At 46.6% G+C, this 24394-nt stretch overlaps 1 protein-coding gene across 2 annotated transcripts in view; it reads right to left on the bottom strand.

The window, feature by feature from the left end:
• The window catches only part of GPBP1L1 (GC-rich promoter binding protein 1 like 1), a 411897-nt gene that overhangs the window by 172416 nt on the left and 215087 nt on the right, over window positions 1-24394 (bottom strand). For both annotated transcript variants that reach the window (XM_086953160.1, XM_086953159.1), the window contains one exon: window positions 5011-5169. In XM_086953160.1, coding sequence (XP_086809286.1) covers window positions 5011-5169 — 159 coding nt within the window. The remainder of the gene's footprint in view (window positions 1-5010; window positions 5170-24394) is intronic.

The raw sequence follows: 24394 nt of genomic DNA on the forward strand, positions 1-24394 counted from the left end.
CTTGGAGCTCTTGAGTTCGTCGGTGAACCATGGGGCTTTCTTGCTGCCGGGTCTGCTGGGCGGGGTCTTCAGTGGGGCGAGTTCGTCCGCGCAGTTGCTGATCCACTTCGTGAGGTTGTCGGCGGCCTGGCTGGGGTTCGCTGAGCTGGCAGGAGGGTGGTGGCTCAGGGAGGTGGCGAGCTGGTCTGCTGTGATCTTGTTCCAGCTTCTGCGGGCGGCCTGTTGCTGGTGGTGGTGGGTCGTTGTTTTCTTGAAGGTGAAGTGGACGCAGCTGTGGTCCGTCCATTGAAGCTCTGTGGCGTGGCTGAAGTCGATGTCCTTGCTGGATGAGAAGACAGCGTCGAGTGTGTGTCCGGCGAGGTGGGTGGGGGTGGACACCAGTTGCTTGAGTCCCAGGTTGGCGAGGTTGTCGAGCAGGGTGCTGGTGTTGCGGTCGTTGTTGTTCTCCAGATGGAAGTTGAGGTCTCCCAGGAGGATGTAGTCAGCGGAGGGGAGGGCATGTGGGCTGACGAGGTCGGCGATGTCCTCGCTGAATTGTGTGCGTGGTCCAGGGGGTCGGTAGATCAGGGTGCCTCTGAGGGTGGTGTTCGGGTTGGTGTGGATCTGGAAATGCAGGTGTTCGGCGGTGGTCAGGGAGTCGTCGGTGCTGGTCGTGAGACGGATGGTGGTCCTGTGGATGATGGCGATGCCTCCTCCCATCTGGTTGGCGTTGCGGTCCCTCCGGACGATCTTGTAGCCCTCTGGGATGGCGATGGCGATGTCGGGAGCTGAAGAGGCGTTCATCCAGGTCTCCGTGAGGAAGGCAACGTCTGGAGCTGTGGTGTCTAGCGTTGCCAGGACGTCTCCCTGAGTGAGCAATGGCAGAACCTGTTGTAAAGTGAGCATGTGAAAATGTTCTGATAAGATGTATTGGTTAGGGGCCTGAGATCCAGTATTGGCCTGAGAGACCCGTCCTTTTTGGGTATTAAGAAGTACAGCGAGTATACCCCTGTGCCCTGTTCCTGTATGGGGACGAGTTCTATGGCCCCTTTTTGCAGCATGCTGATAACTTCTTGCTGCAATAAGTCTATGTGCTCTGCGGACATAGGACGGTGTCTTGGGGGTATGTTGGGTGGAGTGGAAGTGAGCTCTAGACAATAGCCGTACTGAATAAGTTGTCTCACCCACCTGTCTGTGGTAATGCTCTCCCACACTGGCAAGAACTGCTGTAATCGCCCCTGACCGGTGTTACATGGTCCGGGGGCAGTGACAAGGCGTCACTGTTTATTATTGGCTGAGGATCTGGTGTTGTTGTTCCCTCGTCCTCTGCCTTTGCTGCTGTTTCCACGGTATCCACCTCTATTGTTTTTATACAAAATATATAATATGGTGCCCAGGTATGAAGTAAGCGCACAACAAGAGTATGGCAATCAGTAAATATTATCTGTACAAAATATGTGCTACAAAGAAAGGAAGGTCACCACTCTTCCTTACATACCCAGAAGAACTCTTCCGGTTGAAACATTCAATGCAAATCTTTGCTCAGCAATTTCGATCGTATATATACACAATACTGTTATGTCAATCCAAATTTGTTTAGCAATAATCCACAGTATTTAGAGTCAAAGTGTCCAAAAGTCAAATCCAACTTAGTAAAGTTGCCTCTATGAAAACACCAAGGTATGTTACAGCATCATTTCCATTTATTTCACTCCTTGTTTCTATCAATCACAACATAGGAGCCAACACGTGTTTCGTCTGGCATTAATATCATGCCTTTCGACTTCTTCAGGGCAGGAAAGGTATTCCTCAAATTAGATTTCCAAAAATATGACCAAAGTTAGACCTCTAATAATGGTAAAGTATAATATTGAAAAAGATCCTCAATTGTAAATATCCACTGAACTGCCAATGGCTTACCATCCGTTAAACACTTCCTCCATTGAAAAGAGCTATCTCAAAAGAATGCAGTCAATGTAATCCTTAAAATAAAGTTGCAAGTTTGCCGTTCTATCCAGGTATTTGCAGACACGGGTACGTGTAGTCATACTCCAAAACTATCTCATGATATTAATGCCAGACGAAACACGTGTTGGCTGCTATGTTGTGATCTATTGTTTTTATTATAGGTGGTTTGCGTGCTCCCTTTATTGTATGGAACCCGTTGTGATACCTGGCCTTGTGTAGCTCCTCTATTACCAGAGCGACGAAAGGAACCTCCTCTGAACTGTTGGGACTGCAAGGCACCCATAGACTTGGCTGTCTGTCTTTTTTAATCTTTTCTAAGATAGTGTCCACACCAGGACCAAATAAAAAAATCTGGGTTCACAGGCTGATTCGATAATGTTGTTAGAATTTCAGGTTTGAACCCAGAGATGAGCAACCAAGCATGTCTCCTGAGCATGACACTTGTGTTAATGGCCCTGGCTGCGGTGTCTGCTGCGTCTAGCGTGCATTTAATGGATGCATTTGATACGAGTTCCCCTCCTGGATTAGCATTTCTGCTCCCTCTTTGTAGGCCTCAGGCAAATGTTGAAGCAGTTGCTCTAAAGTGTCATAATGCGCCCTATCGTATCTGGCTAATAGGGCCTGTGTATTAGAAATTCTCCAGATATTAGCTGCTTGAGCAGCCACCCTTTTCCCTGAAGCTTCTAATACTTTAGATTCCTTCTCTGGAGGATGAGCATCACCCGTATTTTTCGATTTGGCTCGCTTACGAGCATTTGAGACCACCAAAGAGTCTAATGGCAACTGTCCCTTAATATATGTAGGGTCCACAAGCGCCGGTCTGTATTTTCTTTCAATCCTGGGGTTAACCCTTGCTCTAGTGGTTTCTTTGAAAATGTCCCCTGCGTGTTTGAGGACACCTTTTAGCATTGGTAAAGTTTTAACAGATTTCTCTGAAGTGGAGAAAGTGTCGAACAGGAAGTCTTCCTCCACTGGGTCAGCGTGCATGTCCACATCATGATTTAGTGCTGCCCTTTCAATTAAAGCGTTGAACGCAGCTGTATCTTCTGTTGGTGAAGTTTTAACAGGATAAGAAGGAGTATCTGGAATAGTTTGTGACTCCCCCTGGTCAGCAGGGTCCGTCCAGGCTGGAGTCTGGTCATCCTGATCCGTGTCTGCAGGGTAATGATATTGTTCATCATCGTCATACCCCATATCCTCAGTAGTGGGTGTGGGAGAGTATGCAGAAGTGTCCTGGCCATGGTACCTCACAGTCTCAAAAAGGACAGGAGACGTTGAAGAATCCCTTTTCTTCTTGAGTAGAATTTTGTATGATTCCAGAGGATTTTCTGACCTGATCTTTCTTTGATAAATAGTAAGTCTACCAGATTCGGAGTTTATATGTAGCTTCGACTGGTCATCATACGAGGGCTCCTGGTACAAAAACGAGCTCACAATTTTTAACTTTATGCAAACATTTCACATTCATGAACCTTTCCACTTACCTCCTCCAGCTTGCTGTACTCTCTGCTCTCCAGCATCTCCTCACTGCTTTCATCGTTCAAAGCTCTCAAGAACTCACTCTTCTTGTAACCTTGTGTGGAGTTCCTTTTGTGGGGCGCCTGGTATGTTGTTGCTGGTGGGTGCGTGCGCAAATGCTTTACACATTGCCTCCGGGATAAGCCTTACTGCTCGTGTCACGTTGCCAAGGGGGTGAGCAGGGGTTATTCTTGGCGTGCAACTCCCTTGCCCTGTCTAGAGTGGTGGTCTCTGCCTGGCTTTGGAGCAAGCCTCAGCCAACCAGAGATCCCATTTCGATCATGTACTTAGACACTCAGCCTGCAAAGGCAGTTTGTGGGTGTCTGAGTAGAGATCCCCTAAGGGTGGCACAATAAGTGCTGCAGCCCTTAAGGGTCGTCTCTGGTCACCATGCACTGAGTACCTAGGGAAACATTTACTAGGGGCTGATTGGGTTTTGTTTCAATACAGCTTTAGGGAAGGAACACAGGCCCTGGGTACCTGGTTGGCAAAGGGCCCAGGGCACACTAAGTCAAAGCACATCAGCAGTTCAGCAAAAAGTGGGGGCATACCAATGCAAGAAAAATGGCACTTTCTCACAGTGGGCAAAAGTTAACATGTAGCTACTGGAATAAGACGAAAGGGGCAATCTCCAGATTTAAAATCCCAAGCTGATAAAAGACATGTATGATTTGCAGGCAAACTGCCGCTATTTGATTTTCTACTCAATATTACTAACAAGGAGGGAGATTGGCAAACTCTGGACTAAGACGAAAGCTCCTTCATGGCAAGTATAGAAGAGATCTGTGTTCTTTTTTAAGGAAATGGATAAAAGTAGGCTCAGGTTTTGGGACTTGCTAAATTTAAGACCTTTCTGTCCAATGATTACACCCTCTCAATTCAGCAAACTAGGAGGGCTGTGCAAACTTCGATTCAACCTAGTAAATCTGATTGACTTGTAGCTGGTGGTGACAGGAGTACAAAAAAAAGTGAATAACCTAGAATAATAAGATTATGGGTACAGCCCTTAGAGCTTGATAAATCAAATGAGCTTCATAAATAACTATCCGAGCTAAGGAGAATAATCAACGAAAAGCCGCTCATCTATACTAGATAAGAGTTGGGAAGGGATGAACACAAGTGGGAACAAGTAGGTGGAAGACCATGAACAGGGCTTTCCAATGGTACCCTACCAGGCATCTTAGCATGGATTTATGCGACGGCACCAATAACCTATGTTAACAGTAATATTTCCCCAATTGCTTGCCATTTGATTGGCAGCATGATAGAAAGATGAATTTGGAATAGTTTCAATGGCACATTGAGACTGGACTACAGAAGAAGGCCCGGAACAGAAGACGTCTGATGAGGTATTTGAAGGATAAATAATAACATTTGTGAAAATTACTCTGCAAAAGGTGCTGGAATGTTAAATGTAGTATACAGCTATTCTGCTTGCCTCAGTATTTGTCCATGTTTGAAGAGAAAACAATAGGTTTTACAAAAACGAGCTCACAATTTTTAACTTTATGCAAACATTTCACATTCATGAACCTTTCCACTTACCTCCTCCAGCTTGCTGTACTCTCTGCTCTCCAGCATCTCCTCACTGCTTTCATCTTTCAAAGCTCTCAAGAACTCACTCTTCTTATCGTTGGTGCGACGTGTGAGTCGGATCAGACGGGAAGAGTTCATTTCAATGGGTGGGGTAATGCTGGAAGGACTCTGTGCATTAACATTAATGACAAATGTCAACTATTGCTATATAGTTAAGGCCAACAAAAATAGGCATTCCAATGAGTGAGATTCAACCCTGTGTTGCTGTAATGACAGAAAATATCAAAGTTGTACAGAGTATTACAGGAAACTTGTGTGGCACATACTGACTCAACTGGAAGAGTACAAGCTACACAAAGTTAATAGCACATGTAACCCTTCGGATGTCTTTCTTCATTTCACTGGCTCAGGGAAGGAACCAGAGGACAACTACAAACAAGGAAAAGCTGCTAATAATCCGGTTACCCTCAGTGAAGTTCTAAGCATTTCATTATCTACCTCTCCCTTGAGGGATCGCTGCAGACTTTTTTTTAGGTCTCATCTACAGGCTTTTAAGTTGTCTGTTGAGAATAACTATTGAAGACAATATCAATACTGACAGTGGGTTATGAAACAGCAACTGCTTACAAATGGTTGGCTTTCTAGTCAATCTCATTAGCTTACACTATTTTAATGATGTTCCTTCCTCCTCGTTTGTTACTTCCCTGAAGAACAGCTTATTTACTGTCATTCTGACTGGATGAATCAGACAATTCCACTACTCGCACTCGAGGAACTACTTTATCTCCTAAATTGTACATTGCATCTCGACCAGTCTTGTAACCTTTTTTACCCTTCCACCTTATGCTCATATTCACTTCTCTTGAATACCTCACTCAGTGTCCCCACACTTCATCACCCCACCAGCTGCTCCTTCATTGCTCCCCCTACTCTGCAGTCGCAATTATTTCTTTTTAAATATCCTAGACCTGAGGAGTAGCTATAATTTGCAGCCCTGCAGGCACTTTTTCGAAGAGTGTTTTCACAGACCTTCAAATTTATTCTATTTTCAGCTTCAAAATAGGCGTCCACCATTTTGGAATGGCAAATAAAAACATAAGAAATAACAAAATGGTGCCCATCTCATGCTGCATGCACACATACATGCAATTACGCTGACCCTTCAGTGTAATAAATATACGTGCATTCACAATGATGCATGCACGTTATCGCTCTTTCCTTTTAGAATACTCTTGCTGAAATATTGGTAGAAAGCAAGTTGGCCTGCGAAAATAAAAGTCCAATTGGCTTTGCCAATGGTTGTTTTGGCAGATTAGGCCCTCCCACAATTTAAGGTCCAAGTCTGGGGTCTCCAACCTCTTCTGTAATAGGAGGAACTTAAGTTAAAAAAACAACACCGTATTTGTAAGAAAGTGGCTCTGTATATACTGGACTAGTAAGGTACAGTGTGCACAGAGATCACAGTCTCCAGAGGTTTGGCAGAGGTTAAAGTTAGATATAACCTTACTCTCTTTAGTGGTAGCTTGGTCGAACAGTAAAGCAGTATCAGAGGACAGTGTAAAGCATTTGCAGTACACACTCAGTCAGCAATTGATCTCACGCACTCAAGAACTGGTTGTTTTATTTTAGAACCAACAAGGTATCAAAATATACTTTCTCAGAATGAGTTACTGTAGTTAAATACTTCTCAAATAGGCAATAGACTTTTTGATTACAATAGTTACTGTCAGACCCTCCAGGAGTTCGTGGTTTGCCGTAAAATCGGCACTTTTGTAAAAATGCTGCGATTTTTACAAAAGAGCCCGCGAAATCAGTACTGCATGGACAGCGGCTGCCTTTAGGTGTTAGTGAAGGAGCTGCAGCTTGGAAACTAATTCAATTGAACTTTTAAGCATTAAAGACAGCTTTCTCATAACTTTGCACTTTGGGCACCCTCAGAACTAATTGTTCCTCTCACACACCATAAGTCCTATCTGACACAAGGTCATGGTGTGTAAAGTGAAGAACTTTGTGAGGCAGAGGAGTAAGGATATGGCGGCCCTCCCATTAGCCAGTGGACAGAGAAAATAAAACTATCACTGGTGCAGCACAGTAAAAGGACACCACACATGATAGGTATGAAGTTATCAAGGAGCATTGATGTCTACTGAGAGCCATGGCCGCTTGATTATGAACCCTGCTTGCTTTTCTCTCGGACCTAACTTGTATCTATTAAAATTCTATTTTTTTACTTGAACTACAAAATGTGGCACCCAATTAAACTTACTAAACTTCCAGGTCCTTCACTTTAACAACTACAAATGATGACTACATAAAAAGAGCTCAACATTCCCAGTCAATGGTGTTCTTTTTAAAACGTCCAACTCTAGAATACACATAGGATGTTAACAAGAATAGGTAGAAGAAAAAACCATGATAATGGCCGAGGATGTGCATCAGTCCCTTTCCGGCTCTATTAGAGTTCTCAGAATTTGGACTGAGCCATCACCCATGCTCGTCCCTTCTAATGTGTTCAGCACTTCATCTACATTATTTGTAGTGCCCCCTTCTAAGAAAAAGGCCCACTCAAAATTGAGATTAAATGCCTGATGTGGTGAGGATCCCCCAAAACGTGCAACCCTCTTATTACCTACGTGTTTTGTTACTTCCGTTTAAGATACCCGAGGTCACCTTGACGTGTTGTAGGGAAAATGGCCAAATAAAATGCCACAAAATTGCCGCTAATTTTCCATATTTGAGCCGCTAAATTTCCATTTTTGTGCCGCTAAATTTGCTAATCCATGCCGCTATATCCTGGGGGGTCTGAATAGGCAACACTTTCAAACACAATGCAACATTGAGCTCAATGGGAACTTCTAGTTAAATGCAATTAGTTACTTTGTAGATTACTTTTCTAACCATAGGACTGGATCCTAGATTCAGTCCTGGGACATTTTCTGTAAACAGTCAAGTAAACGCGTTTTGGTTACAGTAGTGATTTTTAAGGAATATTATTGTATTTTGAAAGGAATATTTGTAGTTTCTGAAAATCTACACTCAGAAACTTTTCTGGTGAAAACCAGACAATGGAGCCCTATGGAAGGAAATTCAAGTTACTGGTAAGTACGGTTCCGATTACTTTTCCAGGTCAGCTCTGGGCTAACAGGTGAGAAAAACGGAATTTGTTGTTCAGCTGATTTTAGATGAATATTTTAAAGTTTCAGAACTCCACATTTAGAAGAATTTCCAAGTGAAACCAGTCAACGTAAGCCTATGGAAGAAAAGTGAGTTATAAGCTTTTAGGTAAGTACTCGACTGGCAGAGTTAAGGTTCTGGGCATAGACTCCGGGGTCTCCCAGGGTCAGGTATGTACAGTTGGTACACCCTCAGCGGCACAGGGGCAGCCGGGTGTAGAGGTAGTTAGGCCCAATGTGATCCAATGAGAGGCAGGGGGGGCCTTCGGTTGGGGGCTTCTGGCAAGCAGGCCAGGTGGCTGTGGGAGCTGGGCTCCTGGTCACATGCTCAGCGCAAATGGGGTATGGGGAAGTAGATTAGGACAAAGGTTGCACTGCCTGAGTGTGAGAAAGTGGCTCTATATATACTGGACTAGAATGAAGTACAGTGTGTATAGAGTCCACCAACCCCAGAGGTATAACAGAGGTTAAAGTCAGAACTGACCTTACTCTCCAAAGTGGTAGCTTGGTTGAGCAGTAAGGACAGTGTAAAGCATTTGTTGTACACAGTCAGTAAAAGGTTTCACTCAAGGACTGAACTCAAGGCCAATTGTTTTTATATCCACAGATATAGTGGTTTTATTTTTAGAACCAACAGTTATAACAATATACTTTTCTGGTTATGAGTACTCATGTAAATACTTTGCAAAGGGGCAATAAAGGTTGTGCACACAATGATTACAGTATTGATAGAAAGCAACACAGTCCTGAAACACACTTTAGCATTGAGCTCAATGGGTTTTCTACATATAAGTACAGTTGATAACTTTATAGATTACTTTGGGAGTTCCAGGACTAGGTCTTAGATTCAGTCCTGAGGTCTAAACTGAAACCAGATAAGTAAAAACGTTTTAGTTACTGTAGGGAATTTTCATGAATATAAAGCGGTTTTAAAAGTTCACATTTAGACTTCTCAATGTAAATCTCACAATGTTATTCAATGGGAGGAAATTCAGGTTGTAGGTAAAGTATGATCGCGTTACTTTTGTACCCCAGCACTGGTCTCCTAGAGCCAGCTCTGGTGTCTTAACTCAAAACAGGTAGGTAATTGCGTTTCAGTATATCATATGATTTTTAAAGAATAATTGCAGTTTTCAAAAGTAGACACTTAGAAGAAATTTCATAGGAAAGCAGACAATTAGTTCCTATGGAGAAAATACAGATTACCAGTAACCCCACTAGGGATTACTTTTGCGGTCCAGTACTAGGCTGAAAGATACAGTACTGGCTTCTCCCCTGAGTACTTTGGAATTCGGCTGGTTTTATATGAATATTTTCAGTTTTCAAAACTTCACACTAGGAACATTTTTGAGTCAAAATTGGTCAATGTTATTCAATGAGTAAGTGAGTTACTGGTTTCCAGGTGAGTACTTGGTTGGTGAAGTTAAGGTTCTGGGCATAGACTCAGAGGTCCCCAAAGTCGGCTAAGTACAGTTAGCTCAATCCCAGCGGCACAGGTGCTGCCGGGTGCAGAGGTAGGTAGGTAGGCCCAATGTTATTCAATGAGGGGAAGAGGGCCTTCGGTTTGTGGCTGCAGGCCACGCGGCTGTGGGATCTGGGCTCCTGGTCACTTGCTCAGGGCAAGACGGGGGGGAGGATAGGACAAAGGTGGCACAGCCAGCGGCACTCGTGCGGCTGGGTGCAGGGCGCTCAATGTTATCCAATGGGAAAGGTCAAAAAGGAACTAAGACTGCAGGCTCGGGGACTCTCCAGGGTCGAGCAGCTCTTCGAGAGGTAAGTTGGGGTCTTGGAGCACAGAAAGGTACCCCAAAGGGAGGCACAGGGGGCTGTAGGGCGCCGGGGTGTCTTTGGTGTCGGAAAAGCTTACCCTCAGCTGGTCGCTGTTGGGGTGGCCCTTGGTTCTGAGTCTGCAGGCGTCGGCTGGTTCGTCGAGGAGGGTCTTTGGGCACTGGATTTCGGGTCCTAGTTGCCGGGGGACGTCCTCGTGGTCTTGGTTCGGTTGGGCCCGTCCTCGACGGGTGCAGAGTGGGCTGGTCCGGAGCTTCCTGGTTGGCACGAGGTGGGTTGTTGCAGCAGAGCCTCTGTTGATGGGAGTCCCAGTCTTCAAGTGGGTCAAGGCAGGCAGGTCCTCTGGGTGTCCCAAGGTTGCTGTCCACATGAGTCACCGGGATTAAGCAGGAGCAGATTCAAGGATCGACAGGGTAGGGCTGGGCTGGGGCCAAGTCAGTTGTTGTCCTGTTAGCAGCTGCACAGCGGGTCTTCTTGGTCTTTCTTTTCATATCGGGATTGAGGAAGGAAGGTTCAGGGAGCCTTTAAATACTGGATTTAGGGGTGTTACAGGTAGGGCAAGGACAGGGACCAATGAGTCCCTGCCCTGGGGTGAGTACACCCCCTAGCCTGCTCCTCTCCTGTGGGAGGGGGGCAGGAGCCTAGCTGTGATAGGGCAAGGCTCCCCATCTTCAGGATGGACGGAGCCCAGTCTTCCCGCCAGAGTGGGGGGCAGGAACGGTTGGGGCTGGTTGCTGGGTACAGTAAATGGTCTGGAGAAGCTCACGGAGGCGGCATGCCTTTGAATGTTCCCCCTGCCCATTCTGGGGAAGGAGACCTAGCACCTAGCCCAGGATGTGCATTGTTGCAGGCCCAGGAGAGCGGGGGCTCTCCTACCCAGGGGTCCAGCAACATGTCTGTTGTGTGGCAGCCTCTGCAGCCACTCAGCCAGACGTGGATTGTAGGTTAGGGTTTCAGACGTAATCTCCAAGATGCCCTCTGGTGCATTTTACATTAAATCCCACACTGGCAGCAGTGCAGGTTTAATGTGCTGAGAAGTTTGATACCAAACTTGTCAGTCTTCAGTGTAGCCATTATGGTGCTGTGGAGTTCGTAATGCCAACCTCCCAGCACCATCTACTCTTAATGGCATCACTGCACTTACAGTGCCCAGGAATGGCCCTGGGTACTGTAGGGGTACAGGGCTCATGCACCCGTGCCCACACCTCTGGCACCATAGGGCACCCAGCTAGAGGGGTGACTGAAGTATGCCAGGGCAGTGGGTTCTGTGGGCATGGCACACAGGAATGGTTTTGGTTCTGTACTTAGGCACTCAGCCTGCAAAGGCAGTGGGTGCCAGGGTACAGGGCCCCTGAGGGTGGCACAAAAAGTGCTGCAGCCCTCAGGGGTCTTCTCTGGTCACCATGCCCTGGGTACCTAGGGTACCAACTACTAGGCGCTGACAGGTGGCCATAGATGCCAATTGAGTTTTGTTTCAGTACAGTTTTAGGGAAGGAACACAGGCCCTGGGTACCTGGTTGGCAGGAGCCCAGGGCACACTCAGTCAAAGAACATCAGCAATTCAGAAAAAAAGTGGGGCATACCAAGGCAAGGAAGAGGTCACTTTCTCACACAGGGTACTCGGGCAGCTGGGTGCAGGGTGCTTTTGAGCCGTTGGGCGCTCAATGTTATTCAATGGAGATCTTGGAAAGTGAACAAAGGATGCAGGCTCAGGGACGGTGATTCTTCAGGAGCGCCAAACACTTCGAGGGGTAAGTTGGGATCTTGGAGGATAGGTAGGCACCCCAGAGTTGGGCACAAGGGGCGCAGGGGTGTCTTGACATCGGGAAATCTTACACTCTGCTGGTTGCGGTTGGAGAGGTCCCCTGTCCCGAGTTTGAAGGCGTTGTCTGGGTCGGTAAGGAGGGTCCTTGGGCACTGGATTCCAGGTCAGAATCGCCGGGGCACATTCTCAGGGTCTTTGTCCACTCAGGCACAGGCCGGGCTCGGCGGGTGCAGAGTGTGCTGGATTTGCAGATCCTGGCTGGCACCAGGGGTATTGCTGTTTGAGCAGAAACACTGCTCATGGGAGTCCCAGTCCCAAAGACGTTCAAGGCAGGCAGGTCCTCTGGGGTTTGAGGCTGCGTCCGCAGGAGACGCCGGGATTTAGCAGTGAAGCAGGTTCAAGGATTAACAGGCCGGTAGGGCTGGGGCCAAGTCAGTTGGTGTCGTCCTCTTGTTAGCAGCAGCACAGCAGGTCTTCTTGGTCTTCCTTCTTGATTCGAAATCAGGATCTGAGGAAGGAAGGTTCAGGGTGCCCCTAAATACTAAATTTAGTGGTGTTACAGGTAGGATGAGCGCAGGGACCCTGCCCTGGGTTGAGTACACCCTCTATCCTGCTCCTCTCCTGTGGGAGGGGGCAGGAGCCTAGCTGTGATTGGGTAGGGCTCCCCATCCTCAAGATAGCTGTAGCCCGGAGTCGTGCTTCACCTCGCCTATCCCATCTGAGGGGTGGAGTTGCCACAGGCTGGCATATCCCCTTTCCTCACGTAGGGTTTTCCGCCAGTCTTCCCGCCAGAGTGGGGGTAAGAACTGGTGGGGGCCAGTTAATGAGTACAGCAAGTGGCCTGGTGAAGCTCACAAAGGCGGCAGGCCTTTGAAGCTTCCCCGGCCATACTGGGGGAGGAGACCTAGCACCTCGCCCAGGATGTGCATTGTTGCAGGCCCAGGAGAGCAGATGCTCTCCACCCAGGGGTCCAGCAACATGTTTGCTGTGTGGCAGCCTAGGCAGCCTCTCAGACAAGACGTGGATTGTAAGTTAGGTTTCAGGGGGAATCTCTAAGATGCCCTCTGTAGTGCATTTTACATTAAATCCCACACTGGCAGTGTGGGTTTAATGTGCTGAGAAGTTTGATATTACACTTGTCAGTCTTCAGTGTATCTATTATGGTGCTGTGGAGTTCGTAATGACTCTACCATTTGTGTATCTGCTGTCGTGACGGCAACTTGGTTGAGTACTCCTGGAAGATGTTCTGCAAGGAGCTATATCTTTTGAGGTATGGCTCATCTCCAGATGCTCTGTGCCAACTGTGACAGCTGGAGAGAGTGCGTCCCCCCTATTTTTAGGTCGAGCTAGTCAACTATTGTGGTCAGTCTCCTGGCAATCTGAGACAGGGGTCGGGCACGCGCGTAGATTTCTCTGATTTCTCCTAGTGGGCGCGCACTACCCAGCCCGGCGCCGTGCACATCCCCTGCCTCAGATTGCCAGCAAGTCAGCACACAGACATCACACATACATACAGGCAGGCACATACAAGCGCACCCCCCCGGGATCACGCGCACCCAGCCATGCACGCTTCTCCCCCCCCCCCCACACTCACGGGCACACACACACATGCACACAGACACACATGCACACACACATTAACCCCCTCCACTCACCGGGCTCTTTTGTCGCATCGCCTCGCTGGTGTTTGCTTCTCTGCATTACCATACGCGGGGCTTACCTCACGCTTGTTACGGCACTGGCGTCAGTACGCCCAGGGGCCTAGGTGTTTCCTGGGGCTGACGTGGAGGTGGAAGCAGACTCGTTTTCATTAATTTTCACACTTTGCTCCTCTGACTGAGTGCCACCGTGCCTTACTCGCAAAACAGTTGTCTGCATTCTGGCCCCTCCATTTCTGGATCGTAGAGACGGCTGGGCGTGTTCACCATAAATTACACTAATACCCTTAAAGGGAGCGCACGCTGGTTTGGTCTGTAAAGCTCAGATGTTATCAGATGATCCTGCCGGCGTGTTCACCATAATTTACACTAATACCCCTAAAGGGAGCGCAGGCATGTTTGTTCTGTAAAGATCCGATTTTATCATTCTGCCAAGTAGTATCCTCAGACAAATCACTCATTTTAATTTTCTCCAGATGGTAGTGTGCATACTTTTGGAGTCCGACAGATTTTATTTAGTGTATTTATTTCAATTTAAAGATGCGTGCCTTTTAAATAAATGCTCGCTTTCATGTTTCACCACCGCAATTACAGTAAAAAACAGAAGGTAGCATGTGTATGCAAACTAACTTTATTTCAGCATATTTAATTTATTTTCGTACTTTGGATTGCCATCGTTGCTTGTTATGAGCCACCTCTGTCAGTCACGTAAAAGTAGTAATCTTGCCGCGTCTCCTTTCGCGAGCCGTGTTGTTTATTCGAACCAGGTCTCATAGGCCACTCCTCGAACAATACCAGCCCACAAACATTTGGGGCATTTAGTGGGAATTTGCCACCTTTCTCCCAGAGAACTACTGCATCTGTGGTTATACGTCCGACTTAATAAAAATGCAGCAATAGTTTAGATGTTTCTACTCAGCTTTAAAGTGATTTTTCCCTTATGTTTGATATTTCAGGCATTTATTACAAGCAGGCAAAACTGGCTATATCTCATTGCCCTTTTTCTTTTGCTGATCTGGACTGAAAAAGACTACCTATGGCGATAACCATACCTCTGCCCAAAGGCTAGAAGTTGGTGGCTCTAGACGGTTCGGAAACAGATTCTCTTTATTTTATTCAATGCAGAGGCTTACTAGCACAATATTTAACAACCGTAAATTTTAAAAATGAGGTTTGTTTTTACATGTGCCATCCATTCATGTAATACAGCTGGACAAAGGGTAGACAAACGTCACAAACTGTTTTGTCCTATAATTGTAGTCTCTGACGTGGCCATTCTAGGGTTGTTAGCTGGCTTATTTATAGTCTAGTTCAACTATCACTACAGTACTTTATAGCATGATGCTTATTCTCTTTTTTCAATGTGCATGGAATAGCAGTATATATTGTGTCAATTAACCCTTTTTTGTAGGTGCATAGAATAGTAGCAAACATGGCAACAATGATCACATTAGCATTTTTCTGTCATGTTCTGTTACAAAAACCTACACTACCACAAATGAAATAAACTCCATCATTCTACTTTCTTTTCTTTTTCATTGTCTCCCCTTACAACAAATGTTTAAGTACCTCCCTGCTGTGCATTCCGTTTATAATAATCTTGAAATGATGCTAAAGATAGAGTAGGCTGTTTTTGGTGGCTTACTCCCAGAAAGTCTTTGTCTTGAGTCTGGGGAACTGGCATCCTTTAAGTTCTTGTGTATTCAGCTTAGGGATTTATTCAAGGTTGTTGAGAAACAGCCACTTGTTAATGTCCAAGAATAGCCAGGCCCAGAACAAAACTCTGGACTTTAGACCGAATCTGCAGCAAATTGGTAAGAAAGATTTGCTGCCACATATTGATCCAAGTTGGCAACACTTGTCGCTATCAAGATTGTTGCCAGCATCTTTTTAGCATCTTAAGCTATCTGTTTTGGTGAAGAAAAGTCTGGACCCATTCCTTTTTTAAATACCTCTCAAAAGGAATGTGCCAAGTTGCCTGTTGACCTGCAGAATCGGCCAACCTGTTTTCCCTGACCCAAACCAAGAACTGCTTCTGTCTGCTGCTTTATCCTGGATGTAGTACCCTAGGCTCTAGGCTCCCGGTTCCCAGGGACATATCCTCTAGCATGCTGAAAATGCCTTTTGTCAAATCCGTCAGTTTGAAGTACGAACCTATCTCCCTCCAAGTCCAGCTACCAGTACCAATCACTTGTGCTATGATTACCTCTACCCTCAGAACACCCAGCACTGTTCTTCAGCTTGCACTGTAAAAATAGAGAACAATGTTTCAGTGGCAAGAAAGGATCATTAATTGTCCTCTCGAGCCTCCCTGGAACTTTATTATTTTTCCTAATTTCGCACATTAAACAAAAGCAACAAAAATGGACAGGATATTGAAAGGGGGAGGCCGCTACACCAGAATCTATACTTATTGTTGCATTCCCCATTGTTTTTCGAAGATTCTGTGATGGAGGCTTAACCACAGCCTTTTGTGTTTGCAAGTACAGAGGCACAATTAAGTTAAGAGTTAGTTCGTTTTTTTCAATGTGCCACTTGAACTATTTACCTTCAGAGCTCAGTTCATAGCTTTTGTTTTCACTAAGCAAGCATATTTAGTACATATTCCAGTTTTGTAAAGCACGTGATTACCATGGATGGCATCCTTGTGCAGTGTACAGAGCCTTTATCAGGGATAGGACACTCCAGAATATGCTTAAGAGGGTTGGCCTTGGTTTAGCACAAAGCAGCTCGAGTTCTCAATGTTTAAATGATGAATACACCTGGAATCACATGTAAGCTGTCTTTTGTGGACATGGAGCACTATGTATAATGTTTCTTCCTGCAGCTTACATTCACCAACTACTTGCTAACCCAGAAAGCCTTCTCCCGCTATACTCCTAAACCATGCATGAAAAATTGACCTTGATTTGTTCTCCCTTCATTTCTCCGCTTTCTTTACAGTGCCCCTCTTCTTAATTTCCATCCTCTACATGCTCTCTTTTAGTATAGTCACCTGTCAGACTCATGTCCATCTGCCTTAATCCTTCTTATTGTAATTCTGCAATTGGCTGATACCTCATTTCATTGATCACAACCTCTCCTCTTTAGAACCCTATCCCAGTATCTAAAATTAACTAATCCCACCAGTCTATCTATCCCACTATCCATTCACCTGAAACCACAGAGCCCACACTAATCATCACACCTACCTTTGCATTAACAGATCACTAAGTAACTGGAGTAAATGGTTGCACGTTTTCTTGAGAGCACATAACTAACCACAATAACCAACAATAAACACGGAACTAACCTTCAGCTCGTGAGTAGAGTGCTACTCGCTGTAAAGCGAGTTGATGCCTCATCAGGGGTAACACAGGCACAGGCACACATGGTCACTGGAGACACATCTTCTGGCCCTTTACGCAGCTACAGTGTAGTAAAAGCACTATGGGGCAGATTTACAAGCCGCTTGCACCTCTTTTGCACCGCAGTTGCGTCACTTTTGTGACGCAGCGGCAGCAAAAAGATGCGCCATGGTGCTGGGTATTAACAACGTGACGCATCTGAGAGAAGCGTCACGTTGTAAAGCCCAGCGCCATCAGAAGGGGTTCCGGCGCAGGGGAGGGCGTTCCTGCGCAGGAACGCCTCCTAAAAGTGGCTGAGTGAAATCTACTAGATTTCACTCAGTCACATTTAGGTCAATGCTGCGTCAAAACCCTGCGCCTGCTTGAAGCAGGCGCAAGGCTTGACGCAGCATTGGGGAGATAGGGCCCCCCAGAGCATTGCTGGAGCTGCGTCGCTGCTTTTACGGCACAGATGCGTGACGCATCTGTGCAGTTTTTGCCACATGGTGCGCCGCATTGTAAATGCGGCGCACCATGGTTGGCGGTGCTGCGGCGCACAAGAACTGGCGCATCCCTGGCCCCCCAGAGCATTGCTGGAGCTGCGTCGCGCTTGCGCCGCAGCTCCAGCAATGCGCTGCTTTTACGGCACAGATGCGTGACGCATCTTTGCCGTTTTTGCCACACGGTGCGCTGCATTGTAAATGCGGCGCATCATGGGTGGCGGAGCTGCGGCGCAGAACTGGTGCATCCCTGGGGATGCACCAGTTATTGTAAATCTGCCCCCCCACATACAGTTATCCAACGAGGGAGCACTTACTGATTAGACAGTAGAAAGTACTCCAGTTGAGTAGAGGTATTGCACAAAAAGGTGGCATCTTCGTGGACAAACACGCAGGGCGGGATTCATTCTGCCCCCTGTTACTCGTTTTTGTGCCCTTCTGCCCTCTGTTACTCGTTTTTTGTGCCCTTTTGCCTTCTGTTATTCTCTCGTTTTTGAGACCTTCTGCCCCCTGTTAAGACTCGTTTTTCCCTTGTTTTTCTGCCCTTCTGCCCTTTGTTAGACTGCTTTTTGTGCACCACTCAGCGCCACCCCAGCACCACTCAGCGCCACCACAGCACCACCAGAGCACCACCAGAGCACCACCAGAGCACCACCAGAGCACCACCAGAGCACCACCAGAGCACCACCAGAGCACCACCAGAGCATCAATCTGCGCAACCATTCAACAACAACTGGTTCAAATATGTTCTCTCAATGTTTCAAACTTTATTACAAATGTCACAAAAAGGTGTTATTTCACTTCTGTTCTTGGATTTTCGTCACAATAAAATACACTGAACATAATCTTCACAATAGTTACTTACAAAAGTTTAAGATATTGCCATTATAAATTAAAATCACTTATTAATCTAAAAAAATTAAAAGCCATTGTAATTTGTAATAAATACATCCAAGTCACGTAAATACAAAACATGTTGCATTACAAATGCTATAGGTGTCACATTTGCAAAAGTTATAACTATTGGCATTGTAAATGACAACGCTATTAATTTAGCTATTTTCAAAACCAACACAAATTTAAAAAAAAGTCATTTACAAGACCAATAGCTCAAACTTTCCTAATGCGAGACCTATTGCATTGCAAATGCTTGTTGTATGTAGTACATGGCTGTCATGTCTGTGTGAACCAGGACAGCTTTGCCTACTAGATGAAATTGAAAGGCTTTCAATGCTAGAAAAATTACTAGCAGTTCTAGATGGTTTATGTGGAGTTGTTTTTGTCGCAGAGTCCACATGCCCTGAATGATATGTTTTCCCATATGTGCTCCCACACCAGTGAGGGATGAGTCTGCTGTTATCACAATCTGTGGAATCAGATCGAGAAATGGCCATCCCTTGAAAAGGTTTTGTATGTTCCACCACTGCAGAGAGCAATGAGTACAGCATTCTATCAACACCAGATCGGATAACGGACCTTGAGCCTGGTTCCACTGACATGCTAAGCATCCCTGTAGGGAATGCATTTGAGGTCTTGGTTATGGAACAATTAAGATGCAAGAAGCCATTCTAATTAGTTGCATGAACACTGTAGGATAGTGAGTATTGAGGCTGAAACTGAAATTAGAGCTTGCATGTTGTGAATCCTGACTTGGTTGAGGTACCCTAAAGCTTTGAGAGTGTCTACTGTGGCTCCTATACACACTTGAGTGTTGGATGGATGGAGGTGAGACTTGGTGCGATTTGCGGTGAACCTCAAGTTGTGAAGCAATTGGACTGTCCTTAGAGTGTGTTGTATGCCGCTTTGTTGCGATCTGGCTTTTATCAGCCAGTCGTCTAGGTAAGGGAAGACATGAACGTGTTGTCTTTTTAGATGAGCTGAGACTACTGCAAGACACTTGGTGAAAACTAAGGGTGGGCGGGCAGCTACGCTCCGTGCACGGAGTGTGCGTAGTGCCGGCTTCTACGCATTTTGCGTAGCAGGCGTAGAATTCGGCACTACGCACGCTCTGCAGACGGAGCGTAGCTGGCCGCCACCCGCCTCCCTCCCGCCCTCCCTAAATACTTTAATTTAAATGTGTAAAAGAATTAAAAGGCACTTGCCGCTGCCCGCCGCGGCCCCGGGGCTCGCTCTCTTCATTGCTGCCGTCTTGTGTACTAGTGCGCATGCGTGGGCGGCCGCACATGCGCATTTCTCGTGAGAAATGCGCATGCGCGGCCGCCCGCGGGCAAGGTAAGTGCCTTTTAATTCTTTTACACATTTAATTTAAAGTATTTAGGGAGGGCGGGAGGGAGGCCTGCGGTGCGTAGTGGAGCTACGCGGAGTGCGGAGGTGGGCATAGTTTCTCGCCCACTTCACGTAGCTCCGCGAAGCCCCACTACGCCCAGGGTTAGTGAAAACCATGGGTGCTGTAGTTATTCCGAATGGAAGGACTTTGAATTGGTAATGTTGTCCGTTCACCTCAAACCGGAGATATTTTCTGTGAGCAGGATGAATGGGAATATGGAAATAAGCGTCCATTAAGTCTAGAGAGATATAAAGTGGCCTTGCTGAAGTAGTGGGAGCACCTGTTGGAGTGCGACCATGTGGAAGTGGTCCAACTGTATATAGAGGTTCAGCTGTCTGAGGTTTAGTATAGGCCTTAGAGCGGTCCTTTTTGGGAATTAAGAAATACAGGGAGTATACCCCGGTCCCTTGAAATCTTAACGGAACAGGTTCTATAGTGTGTTTTTGTAACAGAGATAGAACCTCTTGCTTTAAGAGAGTGAAATGTTGCAGTGACATGGCATGTGCTCTTGGAGCAATATTTGGTGGAGTGTTTGTAAGCTCCAGGCAGAAACCATGTTAGATAATTTGTAGTAACTACTTGAATGAGGCGATTGAATTCCAGACAGTTAAGAATTGGGAGAGACGTCCCCTGACAGGAGTGGGATGATTGGGGGGTAGTGGAGGGAAGTCATTGTTTGTTTGCAGGGGAAGAGCTTGTGGAATTACCTCTCTCGTCCTCTATTATTGTTCCCTTTGTAACCTCTAGAATGTCCTCTGGGCAAAGGGGATTGTTGACCTTGTAAGAGGAGGCGACCTGGTCAGTGGACAGTTTGAGCCACCCCTGCAAAATGAGCAGCGAAAGGAACCTCTACTAGCCGGAAACTGTAAAGCCCACATGGACTTCGCGACTTCAGTGTCCTCCATCTTTTGCAGCAAGCTATCAACAGCTGGACAGAAAAGATGTTCTTTATCTAATGGCTGGTTAAGGATAGAGGTTTGCACCTCGGGCTTAAATCCAGAGGTTCTGGGCATGCGTTCCTCCGTAATAATACATGTGTGTTCATTGCAAGAGATGCTTTGTCTGCTGCGTCCATTGCACATTTAATGGATGTGTTAGTAATATGCTTAACCTGATTTGTATTGGTCAGGCAGGTGTTGTAATAGTTTTTCTAGCTCATCATAGTGAGCAGTGTCATAACGGGTTTGCAGTGCCTGGCCTTAGCAATGCCCCAGTTATTTGCAGCCTCGATAAGCTTGGACTCCATGTCAGAAGGAGGGGGTGTCTCCTGTGGCTTGAGTTAACTTTTTCATGCGTTATACTACAAGAGAGTCAGTAGGAACGGATTTGTATTTTTTATCTACTTTAGGAGTGATATTAGCCCTTACGGGTTAAATGTTTTAGCATACCTTTCAGCATTGGCAAGGTAGGAGTTGTTCTTTGGGAGGAAGAAAGTGTCTCAAAAAGAAAATCTCTTCTAATGGTTCCCAGTGAAGTTCTACCCCCATGGTAATGAGCGGCCCTATTAAGGAGCTCAAGATAACAAATTGTTTCTTACCTGTCGGTGTAGTTTTTCAGCTTCAAGATCTTTTTGGATTCACTATGCTGTGCATTATTCCGCGGTCTAGTGGTTGGGTCCGGAATTGTAGTTTTTTCTTTTTTTTCGTAGCCCAGGTGGGCGTAGACGTCCCACCTTTTGGTGTCCTTCCTGTGACGTCGGCACGCTTCCTGCGGAAGCTCCCACCCTTGGGCGCCATCTTCGGATTCTTTTTTCTCGTTTTGTGTCCGAATGTATGGCAATGTACAAGTAAGTGATTCACCACTTTAACCTCCAAGGTGTCTGTTTCAGTCTTGTCTTTGTTTTTACCACCTTTTTCTCCAGCCTCATCTTTCTGGCGGAGGCGGGTGGGTTCGCTAGTGAATCCAGAAAGATCTTCAAGCTGCAAACCTACACAGACCGGTAAGAAACTATTCGTTTTGCAGCGTGAATCTTTCTGGATTCACTATGCTGTGCATAGACTTTGTAGCGGTTTGTTAAATTTGAGGCAGCTGGGTGGAAGATGAGCGTTGATTGTTGAATGTGTGTTGAAGCACTCTGTCCCACTTGTGCTTCCTTGTTCATTTGTATGTCCACACACTAGTGCTTCGTGAACATTCTGCACTGAAGCCCATGTTGCCGCCAGGCATGTGTCTTGAATGGGTGTTAGCCAGGAATGCCATCGTAGCTCCTTTCTTCCTGGTAGAGTGGGCTTGTGTCCCCTCTGCCAGTTCCTGTCCTGCTTGTGGCACAACTGTATTGTTTGTGCGATCCACCATGCAATGGTTCCTTAAGTCACTAGTTTCCCCATGCAACTGTTTGCGAAGGACACAAAGAACTGCTTTGTTTTCCTGTGACCCTTAGTTCTCTCTATGTAGTGCTTGACTGCCCTTCTGGCGTCCAGAGTGTGCAGTGCTCTTTCTGCGCTTGTGGCTGGTTTCTGGAAGAAACTTGGTATATGTATTGTCTGATTGATGTGGAAGGAGTAGTTTCTGTCCTGTAACTCCAGTTCTGTAGTAGGGGTATCTCTGTTATAGTCATAATCTAGTGAATAGTCCCGCCCATGTGCGTGGACCCCGGCAATCAAAAATAATCTCTTAAGTTGTCAAAAGAATGCAGGAACTGCAAAGACACTTAAGAGAGAATTAAAGACAAATAATGCAGCCTATATCCACAGGCTACACTGTCCAGTACTTCAACTAGAAATTCCACCAAAATTCACCACACACAGCCCAGCCTGCTAGTTTCTACCATAGAGAAACCTGCCTCCCCAGTCAAAGACCCAGGAATGATAGAGAGGAAGGTAGGGACAGACAAGCCCCATAGGCTGCCATTATGTGGCTTAAACAGGATACTGTGCCTTTAAGAGAACCTTCTAGACTTCTCCCAGTATCCCAGAATGCATAGCAGGTCCAACTTACTTTCAGTTCTTTTTGAAGGCGTATACAACGCCAGACCTGCAGCATTGTGTACATGAAGAATTCTCCACCGGGGAGGAGGGAGGGCGCTTATGACTATAACAGAGATACCCCTACTACAGAACTGGAGTTACAGGACAGAAACTACTCCTTCTGTAGTAGGGGATCTCTGTGTATAGTCATAATCTAGTGAATAGAATGGCAAGCCCATCCCCCAACTAAGCGGCGGTGGAGAGTAAATACATAATGCCACTATTGTGCGAACAAATTCCGCAGTGAAGCCTGTCCAACCTGAGCGTCTGCCCTGGCGTCAGTGTCCAGGCAGTAATGCTTAGCAAAGGTATGAACCGACTTCCAAGTGGCCGCCTTGCAGATTTCAGCAATCGGCACGTTACGGAGCAGAGCCGTCGTGGCAGCTTTGCCCCTGGTGGAATGAGCCTTAGGCTTACCTCCTAAGGTCCTATTAGCCTTCTGATAACACAATTGTATGCAGGACACAATCCACCTAGAGATGGACTGCTTAGAGGTCGCAAGACCTGTCCTGACCGATCCATAATTGATAAACAACTGGTCAGACCTACGAATATCTTTGGTTTTATCCAGATAAAATTTCAACACCCTCCTAACATCCAGAGAATGGAGAGACCTCTCCGCTGGGGACGAAGGGTTCTGAAAGAACGTAGGTAAAGTTATAGTCTGGTTGACATGAAAGTCAGAAATAACCTTGGGAAGAAATTTAGGGTGAGTACGCATAACAACCTAGCAGCATGAAATACAGTATAAGGTTCATTACAACACAACGCCTGAATTTCACTCACCCTGCGGGCCGATGTAATGGCCACGAGGAACGCCGCCTTCCAGGACAGGTGCTGCAACGAAGCCTTATGAATAGGTTCAAAAGGTTCCTTCATCAACCTGGACAGCACCACATTCAATTCCCATGAAGGCGAGGGAAGCCTGACAGGAGGGAATACTTTCTTCAATCCTTCCAGAAAATCTTTGATCACGGGGATCTGGAAAAAGGAAGTCTGTGAAGGGCATTTCCTGTAGGCAGTCAATGCAGCCAGATGAACCTTAATGGAATGCACATTAAGGCCAGACTGCGCCAAATGTAAAAAGTAAGGAAGGATGACATCTTCCTTACAGGTCGTAGGATCATGGTTCTTAGACTGGCACCAGATACAAAACCTCTTCCACTTGTAAGCATATGAAGTCCTAGTGGAAGGTCTCTTGGACTCCTTCAGAATGTCCATGCAATCATCGGGCAGATTAAGATGGCCATACTGCACTATCTCAGGAGCCATGCCGCCAAACTCAAAGACGATAGGTTGGGGTGTAACATCCGTCCCCCGAACTTCGTGAGAAGGTCCGGCCTGCACGGCAACCGAATGTGAGGAAGGAGAGACCGGTGAAGCAGGTCCGTGAACCACCACTGCCTGGGCCACTCCGGGGCGATGAGTATCATCCGAGCCCTGGACCGGGCCAGCTTGATGAGCACCGCCGGAATCAGGGGAATGGGAGGAAAGGCGTACAGAAAGTTGTTCGTCCAGTCGATCCATAGCGCATTCCCCAGCGTCCCTTGCTGGAAGTACCTGGAGGCGAAGTCTCTGCACTTGCTGTTTTCGGCGGTGGCGAACAAATCTATGTCTGGAGTTCCCCACCTTGCGAAGACTTCTCCTAGTACTTCGTCGTTTATGACCCATTCGTGGTTTTCCTGAAGCAGTCTGCTCAGTGCGTCTGCCTGAACATTCTGCACACCTGGTAGATGGGTGGCCGTTATCGTCAGTCCTCTGGCCAGGAGCCAGTGCCAGATCGTCTGCGCCTCTTGTGACAGGGTGCGCGATCTCGACCCCCCCTGCTTGTTGAGGTAATACATCGTGGTGGTATTGTCCGTCTGTACAAGCAGAGAGTTGGTCCGGAAGGACGGAAGAAAGGCCTTCAGCGCCAAGTGAACAGCTCTGA

This window comes from Lissotriton vulgaris, chromosome 1_2, assembly GCF_964263255.1.
Source record: "Lissotriton vulgaris chromosome 1_2, aLisVul1.2, whole genome shotgun sequence".
NCBI classification, from domain to species: domain Eukaryota; kingdom Metazoa; phylum Chordata; class Amphibia; order Caudata; family Salamandridae; genus Lissotriton; species Lissotriton vulgaris.